Genomic DNA, 20,320 nt, shown 5'->3' with positions numbered 1-20,320 from the left:
GTCACCCTCGTTTAGACCTACACACACAAGTTCAATGGCATAATCTATGGCATGTTTAAGCAACCAAAACATCCATAATCGAGGCTAAATCATATCATTCATTACCAACACTTAACATATTTACTATAGCATAATTCACCAAATCAATTCATACCAAACTCACATTCACAAGTATGAACATGAATACTTTCGTCATGCATAATTCTACTTAGATTTCCTAGCACACCAAAGGACCCATCTCATCCGTTTCACAAAAAGTCATTTAACCATAATAAACACATAGCAACCCATTACAAAACACAAAAACAAGAAGGCATTAACACATATACTTATATAAATGGCCTTACAATCATTTTAGCCAAAAAAAGCCAATTACATGGTTAAATACCAAATCACCTTAAACAAATATAAGCCAATACATTTGGCCAAATAAAATGACACATATAACAAAATGACCAAGTCCCTATGCATGCCACACTCTCAAAATATTTTAAAATTATCAGTACCCAAAAGACAGTTTAATAGTGTGATGTGACTTCCGACGATCTCCAATCCCGAGCTAGCTTGGTAACATTATAAAACATTGAAATAAAATGGAGTAAGCTATATAGCTTAGTAAGCTCGTATGAAGAAATAAGCAACCTTACCATACATTAATCATGCAAGTAATATAACAGAAGATAACATAATTTACTATAATCTCATGATCATAATTCATTTCCATCACAACTTATCTTGAAATCATCATTTCACGAATTAATAATCATATGCTTCGAGTACATACATGTACCATATTGTAACGAATTTACACTTTTTCTCACCATTGACATACCCATGAACCACTCGGAAAACTCATGTTGGATACTTGGGAATCTTTCACACTAAGTGCCACATATGTTGCCAATGCTACCTCAATCTCATATCGCATAATTGCTCACTCTTGAGCTAATCAACGGGCCTGCTCACACAAGCTGTCAGTCAAGACGTAGCTACTTTGTGCTGCTCACACAAGCTATCAAGTAACCGCAACATATGCTGGTATACTCAGCCACCGATAGGACGTACGCGACCAGCACCCAAGTCACATAATCACATAACACATGATAACCCTAGTGACATGTCACTTGTATACTAATCTATTCCTAAGGTTCAAACGAGATTTCTTGCTTATCGGACTGCCGTCAAACTCGTCTATCGAGTTAAACTCGTGCACACAATCAATCATATAGTTCATGCAATATTAAAGCATTTAAATACAATTATATTAAAGCTTATTTAACATACGAACTTACCTCGGTTAAAAAAATGGCTATTAGTTCGATTTAGTCCACAACCTTGCTTTTTCCCCAGTCTAAACTCGAACTTCATTTTTCTTGATATATAATATCAAATTTAACTTATTTAATCATCACATTATTCATAGTACGACAAAAATTACATTTTTAGCCCTAACCTTTGATATTTTTACAATTTAGTCCCTAAGCTCGTAAAATGAGTTTCTTTCAATTTCCTCACAACTCTAGCCTAGCCAAACCTTTTTCATGCTCATGATAGCCCACATTTTTCATTTATTCACTTTTTTCTACTCATTTTATAGACTTTTATAGATAAGTACCTAAAATTAGTTTACAAAAGTCGTTTAACAAACAACATGCATTTTCTACCATCAAACATCAAAATACATACATTTTAAACATGGGTAAAATTTTAAACTTCATCTTTCTTTAAAATTAGCCATTGAAATAGCTAAATCAAGTTACAACAGTCTTAAAAAAATAAAAATCATTAAAAACGGGACAAGAACGGACTTATAATCGAGCTTGAAAGTGGCGAAAGCCCTAGTTATGTCTTCTCATTGTGAAATTCGGCCATGGGGGACTAATTTGAAGAAGATGATGTCTTTTAGTTGTTAAATTTTGTCTTTATTTACCAAATGACTAAAAAGTCTTTAATGAAAAACTTCAAAATTTCACCTAACCATGTTCATTTTTGTCCACCCTTGAGTATAATGGTCTAATTACCATTTAAGGACCTCTATCTTAAAGATTCATAACAATTAGACACGTTAAACAGAGAGAACTCAAGTTTTGCACCTATTGCAATTTAGTCCTTTTAGTCAAATTGGACACTCAATTGATAAAATTTCTTAATGAAATTTTCTCACAATCATTCAATCATACTGTAGACCTTAAATATTTCTACATCAGATTTGTTGTCCTGAAACCACTATTCTGATTTAACCCAAAAACGGGCTGTTTCAACTCTCCCCCTTTAGGGATTTTTTGTCCCCAAAAATCTTACTAGTAAAGAGGTTACGGTACTGTTTTCTCATAGCTTCCTTAGGTTCCCATGTTTTTTGACCCTGTGTCATTGTCACAAAACTTTCACTATAGCTATGCTTTTATTTCTCAACTGTTTAACTTCCCGAGCTAAAATTTTGATCGGTTCTTCACCATAAGTTATATTGGGCTGAATCTTAATTTCTGTCGGTGAAATTATGTGTGAAGGATCTGATCGATAATGGCGCAACATCGATACATGAAACATAATATGAATACTTTCCAATTCTGTCAGAAAAGCTAATCGATATACCACTGGCCCTATTCTTTCAATAATCTCAAACGACCCAATGAACCGCGGACTCAACCTTCCTTTACGACCAAATCTAAGAATTTTCTTCCACGGTGATACTTTCAGAAACACTTTATCACCAACTTGAAATTCAATATCCTTTTGTTTCAAATCCGCTTACGATTTCTGTCTATTAGAAGCTTCTTTTAAACAATCATGGATTACTTTCACTCTTTCTTCGGTTTCTCTAACTAAATCAACCCCGTGAATTTGTTTCTCATTAACATCGGTCCAGTACAACGGAATTCGGCATTTTCAGCCATACAATGCTTCATACGGTGCCATCTTTATACTTGACTTATAACTGTTGTTATAAGAAAATTCGACAAACAGTAGGTATTTCTCCCAACTATCTTCGAACTCTAAAACACAATAGCGAAGCATATCTTCGAGAATTTGAATCACGCTATTAGATTGACTGTCGGTTTGCAGATGGAATGCAGTACTAAAATTCAACTTTGTATCCAACGATTCTTGCAATTTCTTCCAAAATCGCGACGTAAACCTCGGATCTCTGTCTGAAATAAAAGAAGTAGGCACCTCATGCAATCAAACAATCTCGGCAATGTATAATTCAGCTAGGTTATCAAGTGAATAATCAATACGTACTGGAATAAAATGAGCTAATTTCGTCAATCTATCAAAAATGACCCATACGACATCTCCCTTCTTCAGAGTCAAAGGTAACTTCAATACAAAATCCATCGTAACTCTATCCCATTTCCACACGGGTATAGTCACAAGCTAAAGTAAACCCAAAGGTACTTGATGTTCAGCCTTTACTTGTTGACAAATCAAACATCTCGATACGAATTCAGAAATATCTCATTTCTTACTCGACCACCAATACAATTTCTTCAAATCATTATACATCTTTGTACTTCCTAGATAAACAGATAGACAACTACTGTGTGCCTCATGAAGAATTTTCTGAATCAACTCAGTGTCTTTCGGTACAAAAATCCTTCCTCGGAACATCAAACAATCATCAGCCCCAATCTAAAAGTTTGAATCGCTATTCGGCTCACACTGAACCCTTGTCACATTTCTGAGTTTCATAAATTTGTTGAAAAAATATCAGTCTAGCTTTTAACTCCACTAGAATCGATCCATCATCAAAGAAATTCAATTGCATATCCATTACTCTCAAAGCACACAAAGATTTCATACTCAAAGCATCAACGACTACATTCACCTTTCCCGGATGATAATCGATCACTAACTCATAGTCTTTCAACAACTCGAGCCATCTCTGTTGTTGCAAATTCAAATCGTTCTGAGTCATCAAATACTTTAAACTCTTATGATCAATAAATATGTGACACTTCTCACCAAATAAATAGTGTCACCAAATTTTAAAGCAAACACAATGGCAGGCAATTCCAAGTCTTGCGTCGAATAATTCCTATTGTATGGTTTCAACTGTCCTGAGGCGTAAGCTATCAATTTGCCTTCATGCATTAGCACACAACCAAGACTATTCAGTGATGTCACAAACTCTTTTTCTGACTCAGGTTTCACTAATATCGGTGCCTCAATTAACAACGCTTTCAACTGTTCAAGACTCTTTTGACATTTCTCAAATCACTCGAATTTCACATCTTTTTGTAACAATCTAGTCATAGGTGTAGTGATCATCGAGAATCCCTTGACAAAATATCGTTAATAACTGGCTGAACCTAAAAAGCTTCTAACTTCAAACACATTTCTCAGAGGTTTCCAATAGACAACTGCCAAAATCATACTCGGATCAAATCGTTTACCTTCCACTGAAACAATGTGTCCCAAAAATCTGACTTCTTGGAGTCAAAACTCACTTTTGCTAAATTTAGAAAATAATTTCTTATCTTTCAAAGTCTGTAATTCAATTCTTAAATGTTCGGCATGCTTAAACTCATCTCGTGAATAAATCAAAATGTCGTCAATATAAACAACCACAAACTTATCTAAATACAGTCTGAGATTCGATTCATCAAGTCCATAAAAACTGCAAGAGCATTAGTTAATCCAAATGGTATAACAAGAAATTCATAATGCCCATACCTCGTTTTGAACGCGGTCTTTAGCACATTCGACTCTTTAACTCTCAACTGATAATAGCCTGATGTCAAGTCTATCTTTGAGAACATTGTTGCCCCTTTCAACTAGTTGAATAAATCATCTATTCTCGATAAAGGATATTTGTTCTTTATTTTAACCTTATTTAGTTTACGATAATCAATACAATGTCTCATGGATCCGTCATTCTTCTTGACAAATAACACTAGTGCACCCCAAGGCGAAAGCTATCAATATCGGTGAAGTCCCCGATACTAAATCAATAGTAAACTCAATCTCTCTAATCGGTGGTAATCCAAGCAACTCCTCTGGGAACACATCTGGATATTCACAAACTACTAACACAGATTCAATCTTCAATTCAGACACTTTCGTATTCAGTACATACACAAGATAAGCTTCACAACCTTTTCTTACATACAATTGAGCCGACATAGATGAAATTACAATAGGCAACTCACCCGACCCCTCTGATTCAATTCGAACAATTACATTATTTTGACATCTCAATTCAATAATCTTTCATCTACAATTTACTACGACATCATGTAGAGTCAACCAATCCATTCCAAGAATTACATCAAACTCATCAAACGGTAAAAGCATTAAGTTAGCCGAAAAATAATGACCCTGAATCATTAAAGGACAACTCTTGCAAACTTTATCAACTAGAACATACTTGCCTAAGGGGTTCAACACTTTAATCACATACTTAGTAGACTCAACTTACTAGATACCAAATTCATGCAAAGATAAGAATGAGTCGATCTAGGGTCAATTAATGTAACTACATTAGTATCATAGAGAGAAAATGTACCAGTGATAACATCAGAGGATAATGCATCTTGGCAAGTGTGAATAGCATAAGTTCTAACAGGTGCTCTGACCTCTAATCTCGAAGTTAACTCTTTTGTCACACCTTTGCTACCATTCCCACTCCCAGTATTTCTCGGTGGTCTTCCTTTAATGGCATTGTTACTTAGCCTTTCATTTTGAAAACTATCTTTCTCAACCATTTTAGGGCAATCTCGAATGAAGTGATCCAGGGAGCCACATTTAAGCATGCCCAATTACTCATCCGACATTCACCAAGATGTCGTCTACCACAGTTTTGACATTCAGATCTATTAGACCTAACATTACCAATGCTTGCTATTGACGTAGTTTGGGCCTTACAACCTGAATACTGCTTCCTACGATCTCTGTTGGTTTACCCAGTTGAAGCATTAGAACGAGTATACAAATCCCTCAACTTCTTTGATGAAGATTGAAATGACTTATTCATTGATCTTTTTCTTGAGTCTCTAGCCTCAAACTCAACCTTTCTCTTTTCTTTGCTCAACTCTTCAGCTTTGCAAGCTCGATCGACCAGCACGACAAAATCCTTCAACTCTAAAATCCCAACAAATAGTCTGATATCCTCATTCAGCCCACCTTCGAATCTCTTGCACATGATAGCCTCAGTAGAAACACATTCCCGAGCATACTTACTGAGATTAACAAACTATCGCTCGTATTCAGTCACGGACGTACGGCCCTATTTCAGCTCTAGGAACTCTTTGCGTTTCTAATCAATGAATCGCTGACTCATATATTTCTTTCTGAATTCATCTTGAAAGAATTCCCATGTAATTCTTTCCCTCTGTTCCACGAATACAAGAGTTTTCCACCACTGATATGTTGTGTCTCTCAAAAGCGATATAGCACATTTCAAGCACTTATCTAGTGTGAAAGAAAGCTCATCAAACACCCTAATAGAGTCCTCAAGCCAAAACTCTGCTCTCTCGAGATCATTGTCAATATTAGCTCTAAATTCTTCATCCCTTTGCTTTTGAGTCTTATCAATTGGAAGCTTGTTTAGTCTTACCAAATCCACACCTTGGGGAGCTACAAAAACCTGTTGGGGGTTAGGTGGGGTGGAGGATGTTGGGTAGCTGGATTTTTTCGAACAAACTCGGCAAACCACTCATTCATCCTTTAGAAAAAGGCTTTTCTAGCCTCTCCTCCCTAACTAATCGTTACTAGCCAACTTTTAGATGGCGTTGTCCCTTCACGGGAGCCGACACATTACGTTCAACATCCTCAGCTACCTTTCTGTTGGGATCCATTTACTAGAGGAAAACACAATTTAAATTGTAAGGAGTTGTCACACAATCACAAATTAAATATGGCATGTATATTTAGACTCTCAAACAAGTTACATTAGTCTGAGAATTGACTAAACCTAGCTCTAATACCACTAAATGTAACACCCCTCACCTGTATTCAATGCTGAAATAGGATATGAGGCATTACCAGATTTACAAAGCAAGTGAACCTACAATTTCGGTTCATAAATTTTCATCCAAATTAAAACCATTTGTATTCAATCATGAAGTCCTCAATACGAGCCTACGAGGCCCGAAACATGCTTTAGAAGACATGCCCTTGTTCTTATCCCGTGCAACTCTATATTTTGCAATGCATGAACAAATTGATGCCACACGGCCAAGTCACATGCCCATGTGCCAGGCCATGTGGCAAATTATATTTTCATAAAATAAGTGCAGACTTCATACGGTCAGGACACACGCTCATGCCTGAGGCCGTGCCCCTCACACGGCTGAGACACACGCCCGTGTCTCTGCCCATGTGCTAAATTCTAAGCATTTTGTTTCTCAAAATTAGAATACAAGGGACATACGGCCGAAACACATGCCCGTGTTTCTACCCGTCTGGACAAAATAAAGACTATCTACCAAGCCATTTATCAACCTCATTTACACCTACACACACAAAAGTTCAATGGCATAATCCATGGCATGTTTAAGCAACCAAAACATCCATAATTGAGGCTAAATCATATCATTATTTACCAACACTTATCATATTTACTATAGCATAATTCACCAAATCAATTCAAACAAAACTCACATTTACAAGTATGAACATGAATACTTTCAACATGCATGATTCTACTTAGATTTCCTAGCACACCAAAGGACTCATCTCATCCATTTCATAACAAGTCATTTAACCATAATAAACACATAGAAACCCATTACAAAACACAAAAACAAGAAGACATTAACACATATACTTATATAAATAGGCTTACAATCATTTTAGCCAAAATAATCCAATTACATGGCTAAATACTAAATCACCTTAAACAAATATAAGCCAATACATTTGGCCAAATAAAATGACACATATACCAAAATGACCAAGTCCCTATACATGCCACACTCTCAAAATATTTTAAAATCATCGGTACCTAAAAGACAGTTTGATAGTGTGATGCGACTTCCGACGATCTCTAATCCCGAGCTAGCTTGGTGACACTATAAAACATTGAAAATAAAATGGAGTAAGCTATATACCTTAGTAAAATTGTATGAAGTAATAAGCAACCTTACCATACATTAATCATGTATGTAATATAACATAAGATAACATAATTTACCATAATCTCATGATCGTAATTCACTTCCATCACAACTTACCTTGAAATCATCATTTCATGAATTAATAATCATAAGCTTCGAGTACATACCTGTCCATATTGTAACAAATTTACACTTACTCTCACCTTTGACATACACGTGAACCACTCAGAATACTATTGTCGGATACTTAGGAATCTTCCACACTAAGTGCCACATATGTAGCCAATGCTACCTCAATCTCATATCACATAATTTCTCACTCTCGAGCTAATCAACAAACCTGCTCACACAAGTTGTTAGTCAAGATGTAGCTACTCGATGCTGCTCACACAAGCTGTCAATTAACTGCAACATATGCCGGTATACTCAGCCACTGGTAGGATGTACGAGACTAGCACCTAGATCACATAATCACATAACACATGATAACCTTAGTGACATGTCACTTGTATCCTAATCTATTCCTAAGGATCAAACGAGATTTCTTGCTTATCAGACTATTGTCGAACTCGTCCGTAGAGTTAAACTCATCCACACAATCAATCATATAGTTCATGTAATATTAAAGCATTTAAATACAATTATATTAAAGCTTATTTAACATACATACCTACCTCGATTACAAAAACGACTATTAGTTCGATTTAGTCCACCACATTGCTCTTTCCCCAGTCTAAACTCGAACTTTGTTTTTCATGACATATAATATCAAATTTAACTTAGTTAATCATCACATTATTCAATTCAGCCCAAAAACACACTACGGCAAAAATTACATTTTCCCCTAACCTTTTGACATTTTTACAATTTAGTCCCTAGGCTCGTAAAATGAATTTCTTTCAATTTTCTTACAACCCAAGCCTAGCCAAACCTTTTTCATGCTCATAACTGCCCACATTTTTCATTTATTCACATTTTTCTACTCATTTTATAGATTTTTACAAATAAGTCCCTATTTGTCGTTTTTACCGAAAATACTTTACAAACGTCATTTAACAAACTACAAACATGCATTTTCTACCATCAAACATCAAAATACATACATGTTCAACATGGGTAAAATTTTAAACTTCACCTTTCTTTTAAATTAGTCCTTGAAATAGCTAAATCAAGGTACAACGATCTCAAAAAATATAAAAATTGTTAAAAACGTGACAAAAAAGGACTTACAATCGAGCTTGAAAGTGGCCAAAACCTTAGCCATGTCTTGTCCTTGTGAAATTCATCCATGAGGGACTAATTTTTCATCTTTTATTTGTTAAATTTTGTCTTTATTTACCAAATGACTAAAATGTCATTAATGAAAAACTTCAAAATTTCACCTAACCATGTCCATTTTTGTCCACCCTAGAGTATAATGGTCCAATTACTATTTAAGGACCTGTAACTTAAGGATTCATAGCAATTAGACACTTTTAACATAGAGAACTCAAGTTTTGCACCTATTGCAATTTAGTCTTTTTAGTCAAATTGGACACTCAATCGATAAAATTTCTTAACGAAAATTTCTCATAATCATTCAATCATACTGTAGACCTTAAAATAATAACAAAAATAAATATTTCTACTTCAGATTTTTGTCCCGAACCACTATTCCGATTTGACCCAAAAGCATGGTAAGTGTTAGATGATAAATGGTAAGTGTTCAATATGAACCAAGATATGTGTTTATAAAGTACATTGAAATGGTGAGATACATGAAAAGTATGTTATGTTGATAGATGATAAATCCAATTGAATCACGCTTAAGTATAATGGTTATCCATGTTAAATTCATATAAATTATGTTCAAGTATGCTAACATGTGTTCGTGTTGGTGCTTAGGCTTGTACCAAGCTAATGGTTGGATTATTCCATGTTAAATTTTAATGTTAGGAAATGGAATGGTAAGTTATATTTTATGTTATACGAACCTACTAAGCATTATATCCCTACATAGTTTTCTTTCCCATGTTTTGTAGATAATCGGAAGCTCGTTCAGTTTGGAAGTTCATTAGAGACCTATCACACTATCCCATGGATATACAAGTAGCTTTTGATGTTTTGGTCATGGTTATAATGGCATGTATAGGAGGACTTGTATCAATGATCTAGTTGTTATGTTTAGCATGTATATATGTGATATTATGTTTGATGAACTTTTGGCATTTTGGTGCTTTGATGGCTAATGTTGAAATGGTCAAGTCATGATATATTGTGGTATGACTTGGAATGGACATGTAACACCCCTAACCCGTATCCGTCGTCAAAATAGGGTTTTAGAGCAATACCAGAACTTTCAAAAATATTTACAGATAAATCATGCAAGTTACTATTCAAATTTCAAAAACATTCTTAACGTCCCTTAAATGGGCCCTCAAGGTCCAATCGAGCATTAAAATCGAGTTGGGACTTAATCGGAACCTCTAAGGATTTTTTGCGAAATTTTAAAAATTTTCCAAGGTGTAAGGCTTACACAACCATGTGGTCCAAGGGACACGCCCGTGTGACCCTCGGACACGTCTGTGCTGAAGGCTGTGTTAGACCCCATGCAACACTCTGACTTGTGCACATGGCCATGCCACATGCCAATGTGCTAGGCTGTGTGGTTAATTAATTCAATTTGAAATTAGGTACAGGTTTCACACGGCCAAGACACACGCCGTGTAGCACACACGGCTGAGACATACGTCCGTGTCTCTGTCTGTGTGCTCATTTATGAGCATTTTATTTCTAAAAATTAAGGTGCAAGGGACACACGGCCTAACCACACACCTGTGTACCAGGACGTGTGTCACACATGGTCTAGACACACACCTGTGTGTCAACCCATGTGGACAAAATAAAGTCATTTCTAGCTTCATTTCTCACCCAAAGTCACACCCATGACCTGTACTTGAAACACACATCCAATACCAACCATTTCAAGCATTCAAATTAAACAAATTCCATCATTCATCATGGCATACCATTACATGCATACATGTTTACAACCTTACCTTAGTTCAATCCATGTCTTAAACATGATTTAATCAACTACTTAACATATATGTATATATATAGCTACCATAGCATAACATTACAAGTATATCAAAACAACCATTACTAGTTATTCCAATGGCTAGATTACAAGCATCATTATCAAGCCACCAATGGTCAAGTTCTCCTATACATGTCATTATACCAAAATGATTTTGCTATATATACCCAAAATAACTAGTTGATAATGTGACAATGCTCCAATGATCTCCAACCTTTGCAAGCATCTGAGCACTATAAAATAGGAAAAATAAAATAAAGTAAGCATTACATGCTTAGTAAGTTTGTATAACAGAAACTGAACTTACCAATCCCATGCATGTTTCTCCATACAATATCATGATTTTCCATCCATTAGCAAAATTGCCTAAACACATGCATTCAATCAATCATGTTAGTCACCAAAATCTTCATACCAATCAAGTAAACATAGATGAGCTCATCATGCAATATTCTTTCAAGTCATTATCATTTCATCTCAAAATTCTCATACCATGTTAGGAGTCGTGTCCATTGAATCATTAAAATTCCAATGGATGCTTAAGCAGTGCACTTGAGGTGTACGATTCAATAATCCATCAATTTTTATTCAAGAGTACCCAGGAGGGTACTTAGTTAAGGAACACACTCTCGAGCCACATATCGTATAACAGGATTACTAGTCCAGGCTAAATCCTTTATATAACGTATGCTCAATAGAGCTTAATTAGGATTACTAGTCCAATCTAAACCCTGATCATAACGTATACTCGAGAGGTATTATATCAGGATTACTGGTCCGGGCTAAATCCTTTCTATAATGAGGTCAATAGGATTACCCGTCTGAGCTAAATCTCATCCGCAACAAATGCAGGACCTCATCCATTTCAGGAAAGCACATATATTCATCAGAATTCAATATTTAGTCGGGACTTAACCCTTTTTCACCATTTCAAGCATGTATTAAGTTTTCCATTATAACATTCAAGTAATACATTTCAATATAAGTCACATTACATACAAACACAACATTAAACTAACATAATTACATACTCGATTAAGTTACACAAACTTACCTCGACACTTGTTTGCGTATAAAATCTACTAATCCAAAACCTTTTCTTTTCCTCGATCTGACCTCAAATTTGTGTTGTCCATATCTATATAATAGCTTTTTCATCAATTTCTCATATTTCATATTTATTTGGACTCAATTTATATCCTAGGAAAAATTACCATTTTGCCCTTAATTCTTTTATAAATTCCAATTTCATCCCTAAGCTCGAAAAATGAAACTTATGCAATTTACTCCCTATTCCAAGCCTAACCAAAATCCCATTACAAAACTTATAGCACATGTGCTCATAAAAATTCAGAATTTTTCCTCAATTTCACAAGTTTACATTTTAGTCCTTGAATCATGTTTTCATCAAAAATCACTTTGTAAAAATTGTTTATCTATCAACAAACTTTCATTTTCTACCATAAATTTATAATTTTCAGCATATTCATCCATGACCCAAATTTCATATCTTGGTAACTTTTCAAATTAATCCACCAAATAGATAGATTAGACTATCCCGGTTTGAAAAATATCAAAATTACTAAAAACGAGACAAGGAAACTTACCCAATTAAGCCTTGAAAGTTTTTTCTCTCTCTCCTAGGGTTTCCATATAATTTTGGGGTTGAAGATGACAAAATAAGATTATATTTCTTTTTATCATCTTTTAATTAATTATTTATTTTAATTTCCAATTTAGTCCTTACTCTTTTCTAATTTTTCCATGGATGAGTCACTAAAAAAATATACGTATTTTTTTAATAGCATAATTACCATATAAGGACCTTTAGTTTTGAATTCCATAGCTATTTAATCCTTATAGCTACTAGAATTCAACTTTTGCATTTTATGTGATTTAGTCATTCTCGTAATTAAACACTTAATCGATAAAAATTCTGTATCAAAATTTTCACTCGACATGTCTATCATAATATAGACGTTATAATAAAATAAAAATAAACTTTTTTTTAGGTCAGATTTGTGGTCCTGAAACCACTGTTCTGATTTAACTGAAAAATGGGTTGTTACAAGAAATAGGTAGTCATCTATGGTTGATTCATGAATAAGTATGTTTATGTTTAGGTTGATTTGATGATTTGTGATTGAGGTGCCTTTTGGTATATTGGTTGTATAGATATATACCACGTTTAATTAGTCCTATTATGCATGTTTTAGGTTTGTTTTGAAGCTTGTTTGTATGTGCTAATGGCTTGTAGGTGTGAGCTTAATTTGGGTTAAAGAAATGGCATGAAAATGGCCTATGTAAGACTCCAAACCCGGCCCGAACGTTATGGCCAAACTCAGCGTGTCACATTGAAGTGTTTTAGCGAAAACCTTGTTTTCATTGAAAACCCTTCTTGAAATAAAAGAACATCTTAAAAATAAACTCCTTTCAATCACTTGTTTGAAACATAAGATTTGATGAAAACATGTCACTTAAAAATTTAGTTGCGAAAACATAGAAAAGACATACTATAGTTTAAGAAACCATATTCAACTTCTTATAATTACAATGAAAATAATAATAATAATTCAAGTAATAATAACATAATGAAAACCTTATTACAATCTGATCTGAACACACTTAAAAAGAAATAACAACTTAAATGCTTAAAAAAAACCAAGTCCGAATTACATTGCAAGCCGGCCACCCAGAGTCCCTCCAAACATCGAACCTTCTACTGAGCATCACCTGAAAATAAAATAAAAGAGGCGGTGAGTTTTTGCAAACTCAATGTGTACAACCCTCGATGAAAAACAAACATTCAAAGAGAAATCATCAAACATGCAATGCAATCCCATCCAAATTATCCATCCACTACACACCATCTCCGTCCCCCGTCACACCATGTGGAGATATAAATATCGACCCACTGAGCCCACACACCAATGGTAGCCCAGTTACAGAACTACCTTCATTTACAAATTGGGCTTTAAAAGTCGTCGGTGGATCCATGATTTTTAGGCAACCATGCGATCCTCATATACTTCCTCCATTCCATAGTTCCCACCCCATATGTAACCTAAGTAGAACATCATATTTATACATGTCACATCCATAAAATTACATTCAACACCTAGGGTATTTTGGTCATTTTCTCCCTTAGGGATGTTTCAATAATTTTTCGTTAATTATGGTTTTCACTTACCTTGACTCGTTAACAAGTCCCATGAGCTAAGATGAACGAATACTATGCACTAGTTAAGATTCCAAAGAAGATGAGGTGGGTCATTAAGACCGCTTAAGTACCAAGCTCTCCCTAGATCCAATCCTAGACATGCATATACCCGTTGCCACACCCTAACCCTTTCACTTGTCCACGGTCGCAATATATTAATTAATTCTTATGTAGTTATCATATACTAGGCCCAAAACCCCTCACAACGGCAAAACAAATTCACATACCTGTATTTGGACAATTAAGCCTAATCATAGTCATATGGCCCATTAGGCTGAAATCACATTTATATGGCCCATTAGGCCCAGTCACATTCATATTCATGCTCACATACAAATTCCTATCGCATAGAATCAATATTCAATTTTTTGCCTATTATAGGCCCAACATCGGGCCCATTCCGTCCCATTTGGCCAATTTGCAACCCAAGTCCACGGAATCGCCCGTTGGCCTTAGGCAACCTATCGGATTCCCCCTTACAAGTGGTCGCACACTCGTAAGACTACTACAACCAAACTTTTGGCTTTTCAGCATTTCGACTTTTCAGCATTTCAGCTTTTGCCGATCTACTTGTGTGTGCAGTGTAAGTACACACCTAGTAAGCAAGCGTGTCGCGATTCCCTTAGTCACCAACCTACAATGATATCAGCCTTCCATTAATCATATGTTTAATCCATATTCTACCCAAAAACCGAAACCTCACCTTAACCTTACCTTGTACACCAATCCTTAATAGTTTTCCTTGATCACGTACTCCCTAGATCTGCATTAATCTTACTTATTAAAACTAGAATAATAGGTGACTCGTATCCAACACAAGTCCCCTTACCTTAGCTATGAACATTCGGCCACCTTAGCCAATGGGAGAGGAATACTTACCAATACCGTAACACCTAAGGAGCAATTCGGCAATGAGCTAAGATCCGAGATCCAATACTAATTCCCTACCACAGTTGATTAGAAAAAGTGAGGGACAACATTCGATACTTAGCAAAGAAAATCGATTGGAAGAGTGACACTTACACTAGATTCGGCAAAGAGTATTCGGCTCTAGAGATTTAATGGCAACAATTGTTTATTTAGCACCAAGGGAGAGAGGAAAAAGAATCGGCTAAACCCAAAAGTGAAACAAAGAAATCGACATAAGGAAAATAAAAAAGAGAACAATGGTTTTCGGGTTTTGGAGAAATCGAAAGAAAGAAAAGGAAGAAAATAGTTTCGACTTTTAGGGAAGAGGGTTTCTGGCAACAAGATGAGAAAAAGATTTCGACATTAGCCTCATACCCTTGCGTTTGGCACCTATTTATAACCTTTATGGCCGAACTCTTCAAGCCCAAGTTCCCATTTCGACTCCACTTGCTCCTTACTTCTTATCTCTTTGTTTTTCTCCCTGATAACCCCTTGATCTTTTCCTCAGATTTCTCTGCTGAACACTTCCCTTGGAGTCCATTTCTACGCCACTTCCAACCTTCTAGAAGGCCAAAATTAAACTTCTAAAAAAACTAAGCTAAGATTCAAACCTTAGACCTCCTTGCTAGCTATTAACGAGACCTCCCTACACTCTAAGTGGCGTCACTTAGCCACTCCTCCACAAGGCTTTTTGATGCTATTTTCCACTATCTTTATTTAAAAGCCCAACTACTTGCCAACCCTGATTCTTTTAATAATTAAATTATAATTTTATTTACCCCTAGATTTGAACTCAAACCTTAATTAAGACCTACTATAATTATCACTTGGATAGGAATATGAAACACAATTTTTATCAAAACCGAAAATAAAGAAAGTTCAAGATTCTGAGATTTTTGGGTTTCGAGATTTTTGGGGCGTTACAACTCTACCCCCTAAAAGAAATTTCGTCCTTGAAATTTTACCTGATTCAAACAGTTGAGGATATTGGCATTGCATCACTTCCTTAGGTTCCCAAGTAGCTTCTTCAGCATTGTGATTCTGCCAAAGCACTTTGACTAATGGAACGGACTTCCTTCTCAATTCTTTGACATCTCGACCAATTATTTGTATGTACTCTTCCTCGAAAGTTAGGTCTGGCCTGACCTCGATTTCTTCAACCGCCATTACATGTGAAGGATTTGAGTGATACCGTCTCAGCATGGAAACATGAAACACATCGTGGATCTGGCTTAGTTCAGAAGGTAATTTTAGCTAATAAGCGACTAGCCCAATTCGCCTTAGAACCCGATATGGCCCAATGAACCTTGGGCTTAGCTTCCCCTTCCGTCCAAACCTTAATACCTTCTTCCATGGAGAGACCTTAAGAAAAACTATGTCCCCCACTGCATACTCTATCTCTCGATGCTTAAGGTCAGCATACGACTTCTGCCTATCCGAGGCCTCCTTCAACCGATCTCGGATCAATTTCACCTTATCCTCAGTATCGACTACTAACTCAGGGCCCAAAACCCTTTATTCGCCCAACTCCGTCCAACATGTTGCAGTTTGACACCTTCGCGCATACAGTGCTTTGTATGGAACTATCCCAATGCTTGCTTGGTAGCTATTATTGTACGTGAATTCGGTTAACGGTAAATAGTCCTCCCAACTACCTCAGAACTCAATCATGTATCCCCTCAACATATTTTCCAATACTTGGATCACCCTTTTCGACTATCCATCAATTTGAGGGTGGAAAGCCGTACTGAAGTTCAACCTAGTACCTAACGCCCCATGCAGCTTTTTCCAAAATCGCGAAGTGAAACGTGGGTCCCTATTGGATATTATGGACACTGGCACTCCATGTATCCTTACAATCTTCGCCACATACAACCTAGCCAGCTTTTGTAACAAGTAGTCAGTGTGAACCATTACAAAATGGGCAGACTTGGTTAATCGATCTACTATAACCCATATCAAATCTTTCATAGTAGGCATCAAGGGTAGCCCACTAACAAAGTCCATAGTGATCCCTTTCCACTTCCAAAGTGGAACCTTTACTGGCTGAAGCAATCTTGAAGGCAACTGATGCTCCACCTTCACTTTTTGACAAACCAAGCACTTACTTACAAATTCCATAACTTCGCGCTTAAGTCCAGGCCACCAATAAAGCTCCCGCAAATTCTGATACATCTTGTTCCCGCCAAGATGCATAGCATAGAGGCCGCTATGTGTTTCCCGTAGAATAGACTGTCTTAGATCATTGTCCTTAGGTATACACATTCTCCCACGGAATCACAATGCTCTTTTACTATTCATCCCAAAGTTCGATGTCTCTCCACTCTCCACTTGTTTAAAACGAGGACTCAAAGTCTCATCCACTAATTGTATATTTCTAATCTGCTTGACTCACACCGGCTTTACTTGAAGCTCAGCTAACAAGCTACCATCATCCAACAAACTTAAACAAGTGAGCATAGCCCTTAATTCCAACTTAACCCTACGACTCAGTGCGTTGGCTACCACATTTGCTTTGCCAGGGTTGTATTCAATCGTACAATCATAATCCTTCAATAATTTCACCCATCTACGCTGCCTAAGGTTTAGGTCCTTTTGGGTGAGGAGGTACTTCGAACTCTTGTGGTCCGAATAAATTATACACTTCTCCCCGTATAAGTAATGCCTCCATATCTTTAGTGCTAAAGCCACTATAGCTAGCTCCAAATCATGGGTTGGGTAGTTCACCTCGTGAGTCTTAAGTTGTCGTGACGCATACGCAACCACCTTTCCTTCTTACATCAATACACATCCTAAGCCCACCTGCGACGCGTCACTATAAACTATAAATTCCTTCCCAGGCACTGGCTGAACCAACACAGGGGTCTCAGTTAAAACTTTCTTAAGTTTTCTAAACTCTCTTGTTGCTTGTCCGTCCAAACAAACGGTACCCCTTTCCTCAACAGCTTAGTTAAGGGTGCAGCAATTACTGAAAAGCCCTCAACAAACCACCTATAGTATCCTGCCAAGCCCAAAAAACTTCAAATTTTTGATACCGACTTAGTTGTTTTCCAGTCTAACACCACTTCAATTTTTCGAGGATCCAACTTAATCCCCTTGGGTAACACCACATGTCCTAGAAAAGTAACCTCCCTTAGCCAAAATTCACACTTACTGAATTTGGCATACAGCTGTTTCTTCCTCAAAGTCTACAACACTATCCTTAAGTGTGCATCATGCTCATCCTCATCTTTTGAGTACACAAAAATGTCATCTATAAAGACTACAATGAACTGATCTAAGTAGGGTTGGAAAGCCCGATTCATGAGATCTATGAAAGCGGCAGGTGCGTTCGTCAGCCCGAATGACATCACCAAGAACTCGTAGTGCCCATAATAAGTTATAAAATATGTCTTATGCACATCTGCCTTCTTAACCCTTAATTGGTGGTACCTCGAACACAAGTCAATCTTTGATAACACTGAAGCTTCCTTAAACTAGTCAAAAAGATCATCAATTCTCGGCAGAGGGTACTTGTTTTTAGCAGTTAGCTTGTTTAACTGTCGATAGCCAATGCACATTCACAATGTTCCATCATTCTTCTTAACGAACAACACCGGTGCTTCCCATAGAGACACACTTGGTCGTATGAATCCTCGATCCAATAATTCCTAAATCTGTGCCTTAAGTTCTACCGACTCCTTTGGTGTCATCCGATAAGGAGCGATAGACACTGGAGTCATCCCAGGCAACAACTCGATTCCAAATTCTACTTCTCTGCTGGGTGGCAACCCTGACAGCTCCTCGGGAAAAACATCCAGAAATTCCCTAACCATTCTCAACTCCTTAACAGTAGGGCTCCGAGCCTCCATATCACTAATATAAGCCCAAAAGGCTTTGCATCCCTTTCGCACTAACTTCTCAGCCCTTATCGCCGAAATCACGTTCGAAAAATAGTTCCGGCGTTCACCAATCACCACTACTTCCTTATCCTCCGTAGTTCTTAACACCATTCGCTTTGCAGTGCAATCCAAGGTGGCTTGGTGTTTCACCAGCCAATCCATACCCAAGATTAAGTCAAACTTACTAAACGGCAGCTCTATCAAATCCGCTAAAAAGGTAACCCCTTGGACTACTAGGGGTACCTCCCTAAACATCTTATTCACTCCTACGGACTGCCCTAACGAACTTATCACAATCATCTCATTCGCAATTATCTCAAATATATCACCCAAAGACTCAGTCTTATTGCATGCAAGATATGAATGCATTGATCCAATATCAATCAGTGCTGTGTAAGGTAACTCATATATATAGAACATACCCGTTATCATATTTGGGGCATCCCCGTCTTCTCGGTGGCGACCAGCATAAACCAAAGCTGGCTGCCTTACCTCCGCATGGCCTGTATTTTTGCTTGGTGCTCCACGTCCACGTCTATTGCTATTACCGCCACTGGCCTGTCCATGGCCCCTTGGCAGCAGCTGTCCACCCCTTGGTGGTTGAGCACCACCTTGACCCACTACTGGCTCTCGACCCAGCGTTCGAGGGCAATCTTTGATCTTATGCTCCATAGACCCACAAGCAAAACAAGCTCCCATCCTCTTCCAACACTCACCTCTGTAGCCTCTCCCACAGTCATCACAAGGTGGCACCCTCAGATTAGAAGTAGAGGCCCTGCTTTAACCAGCCCATTATTTCTGGCCCTAGCCCTAGGCCTTTGTCTCGCACCAGGAGTTTCAGCTTCCCTCTTATTCCTACCCCTTTCTTTCTCCCGGTTTAGGCACTCAGTGCGCTTTACCTCCTCTGCTATCTTTGCTTTCTCCACTAATTCTGAGAAAACTCGTTCCCTTTGTGGAGCTATCAACACCCTAAGGCTATCTCTAAGTTCATCCTCAAACCTAACGCTACGCTCATAGTCCGTTGCCACCATTACTCTTGCATTCCTACTAAGGTGTAGAAACTCCGCCTCATACTCCGCCACCAATTTGTTTCCTTGGGTCAAGTTCAGAAACTCCTTCCTTCTGGCATCCACGTAGCTCGCACCTACATATTTTCCTTGGAATACAGCTTTGA

The 20,320-nt window shown here is 37.2% G+C and overlaps 1 protein-coding gene across 1 annotated transcript; it reads right to left on the bottom strand.

Moving 5' to 3' along the window:
* Positions 1-18,915: 18,915 nt before the first annotated feature.
* Positions 18,916-19,818, bottom strand: LOC108466183 (uncharacterized). Its single transcript, XM_017766538.1, has one exon. The coding sequence runs from the start codon at positions 19,816-19,818 to the stop codon at positions 18,916-18,918; it is 903 nt and encodes a 300-aa protein (XP_017622027.1).
* Positions 19,819-20,320: the final 502 nt, after the last annotated feature.

Source organism: Gossypium arboreum, chromosome 2, assembly GCF_025698485.1.
Source record: "Gossypium arboreum isolate Shixiya-1 chromosome 2, ASM2569848v2, whole genome shotgun sequence".
Classification (NCBI taxonomy): Eukaryota; Viridiplantae; Streptophyta; class Magnoliopsida; order Malvales; family Malvaceae; genus Gossypium; species Gossypium arboreum.
This window is presented reverse-complemented; position numbering and strand designations above follow the sequence as displayed.

Excerpts from the sequence above, each read along its gene's own strand:
- LOC108466183 (XM_017766538.1), bottom strand. The coding sequence starts at position 19,818 with ATGGAGCATAAGATCAAAGATTGCCCTCGAACGCTGGGTCGAGAGCCA.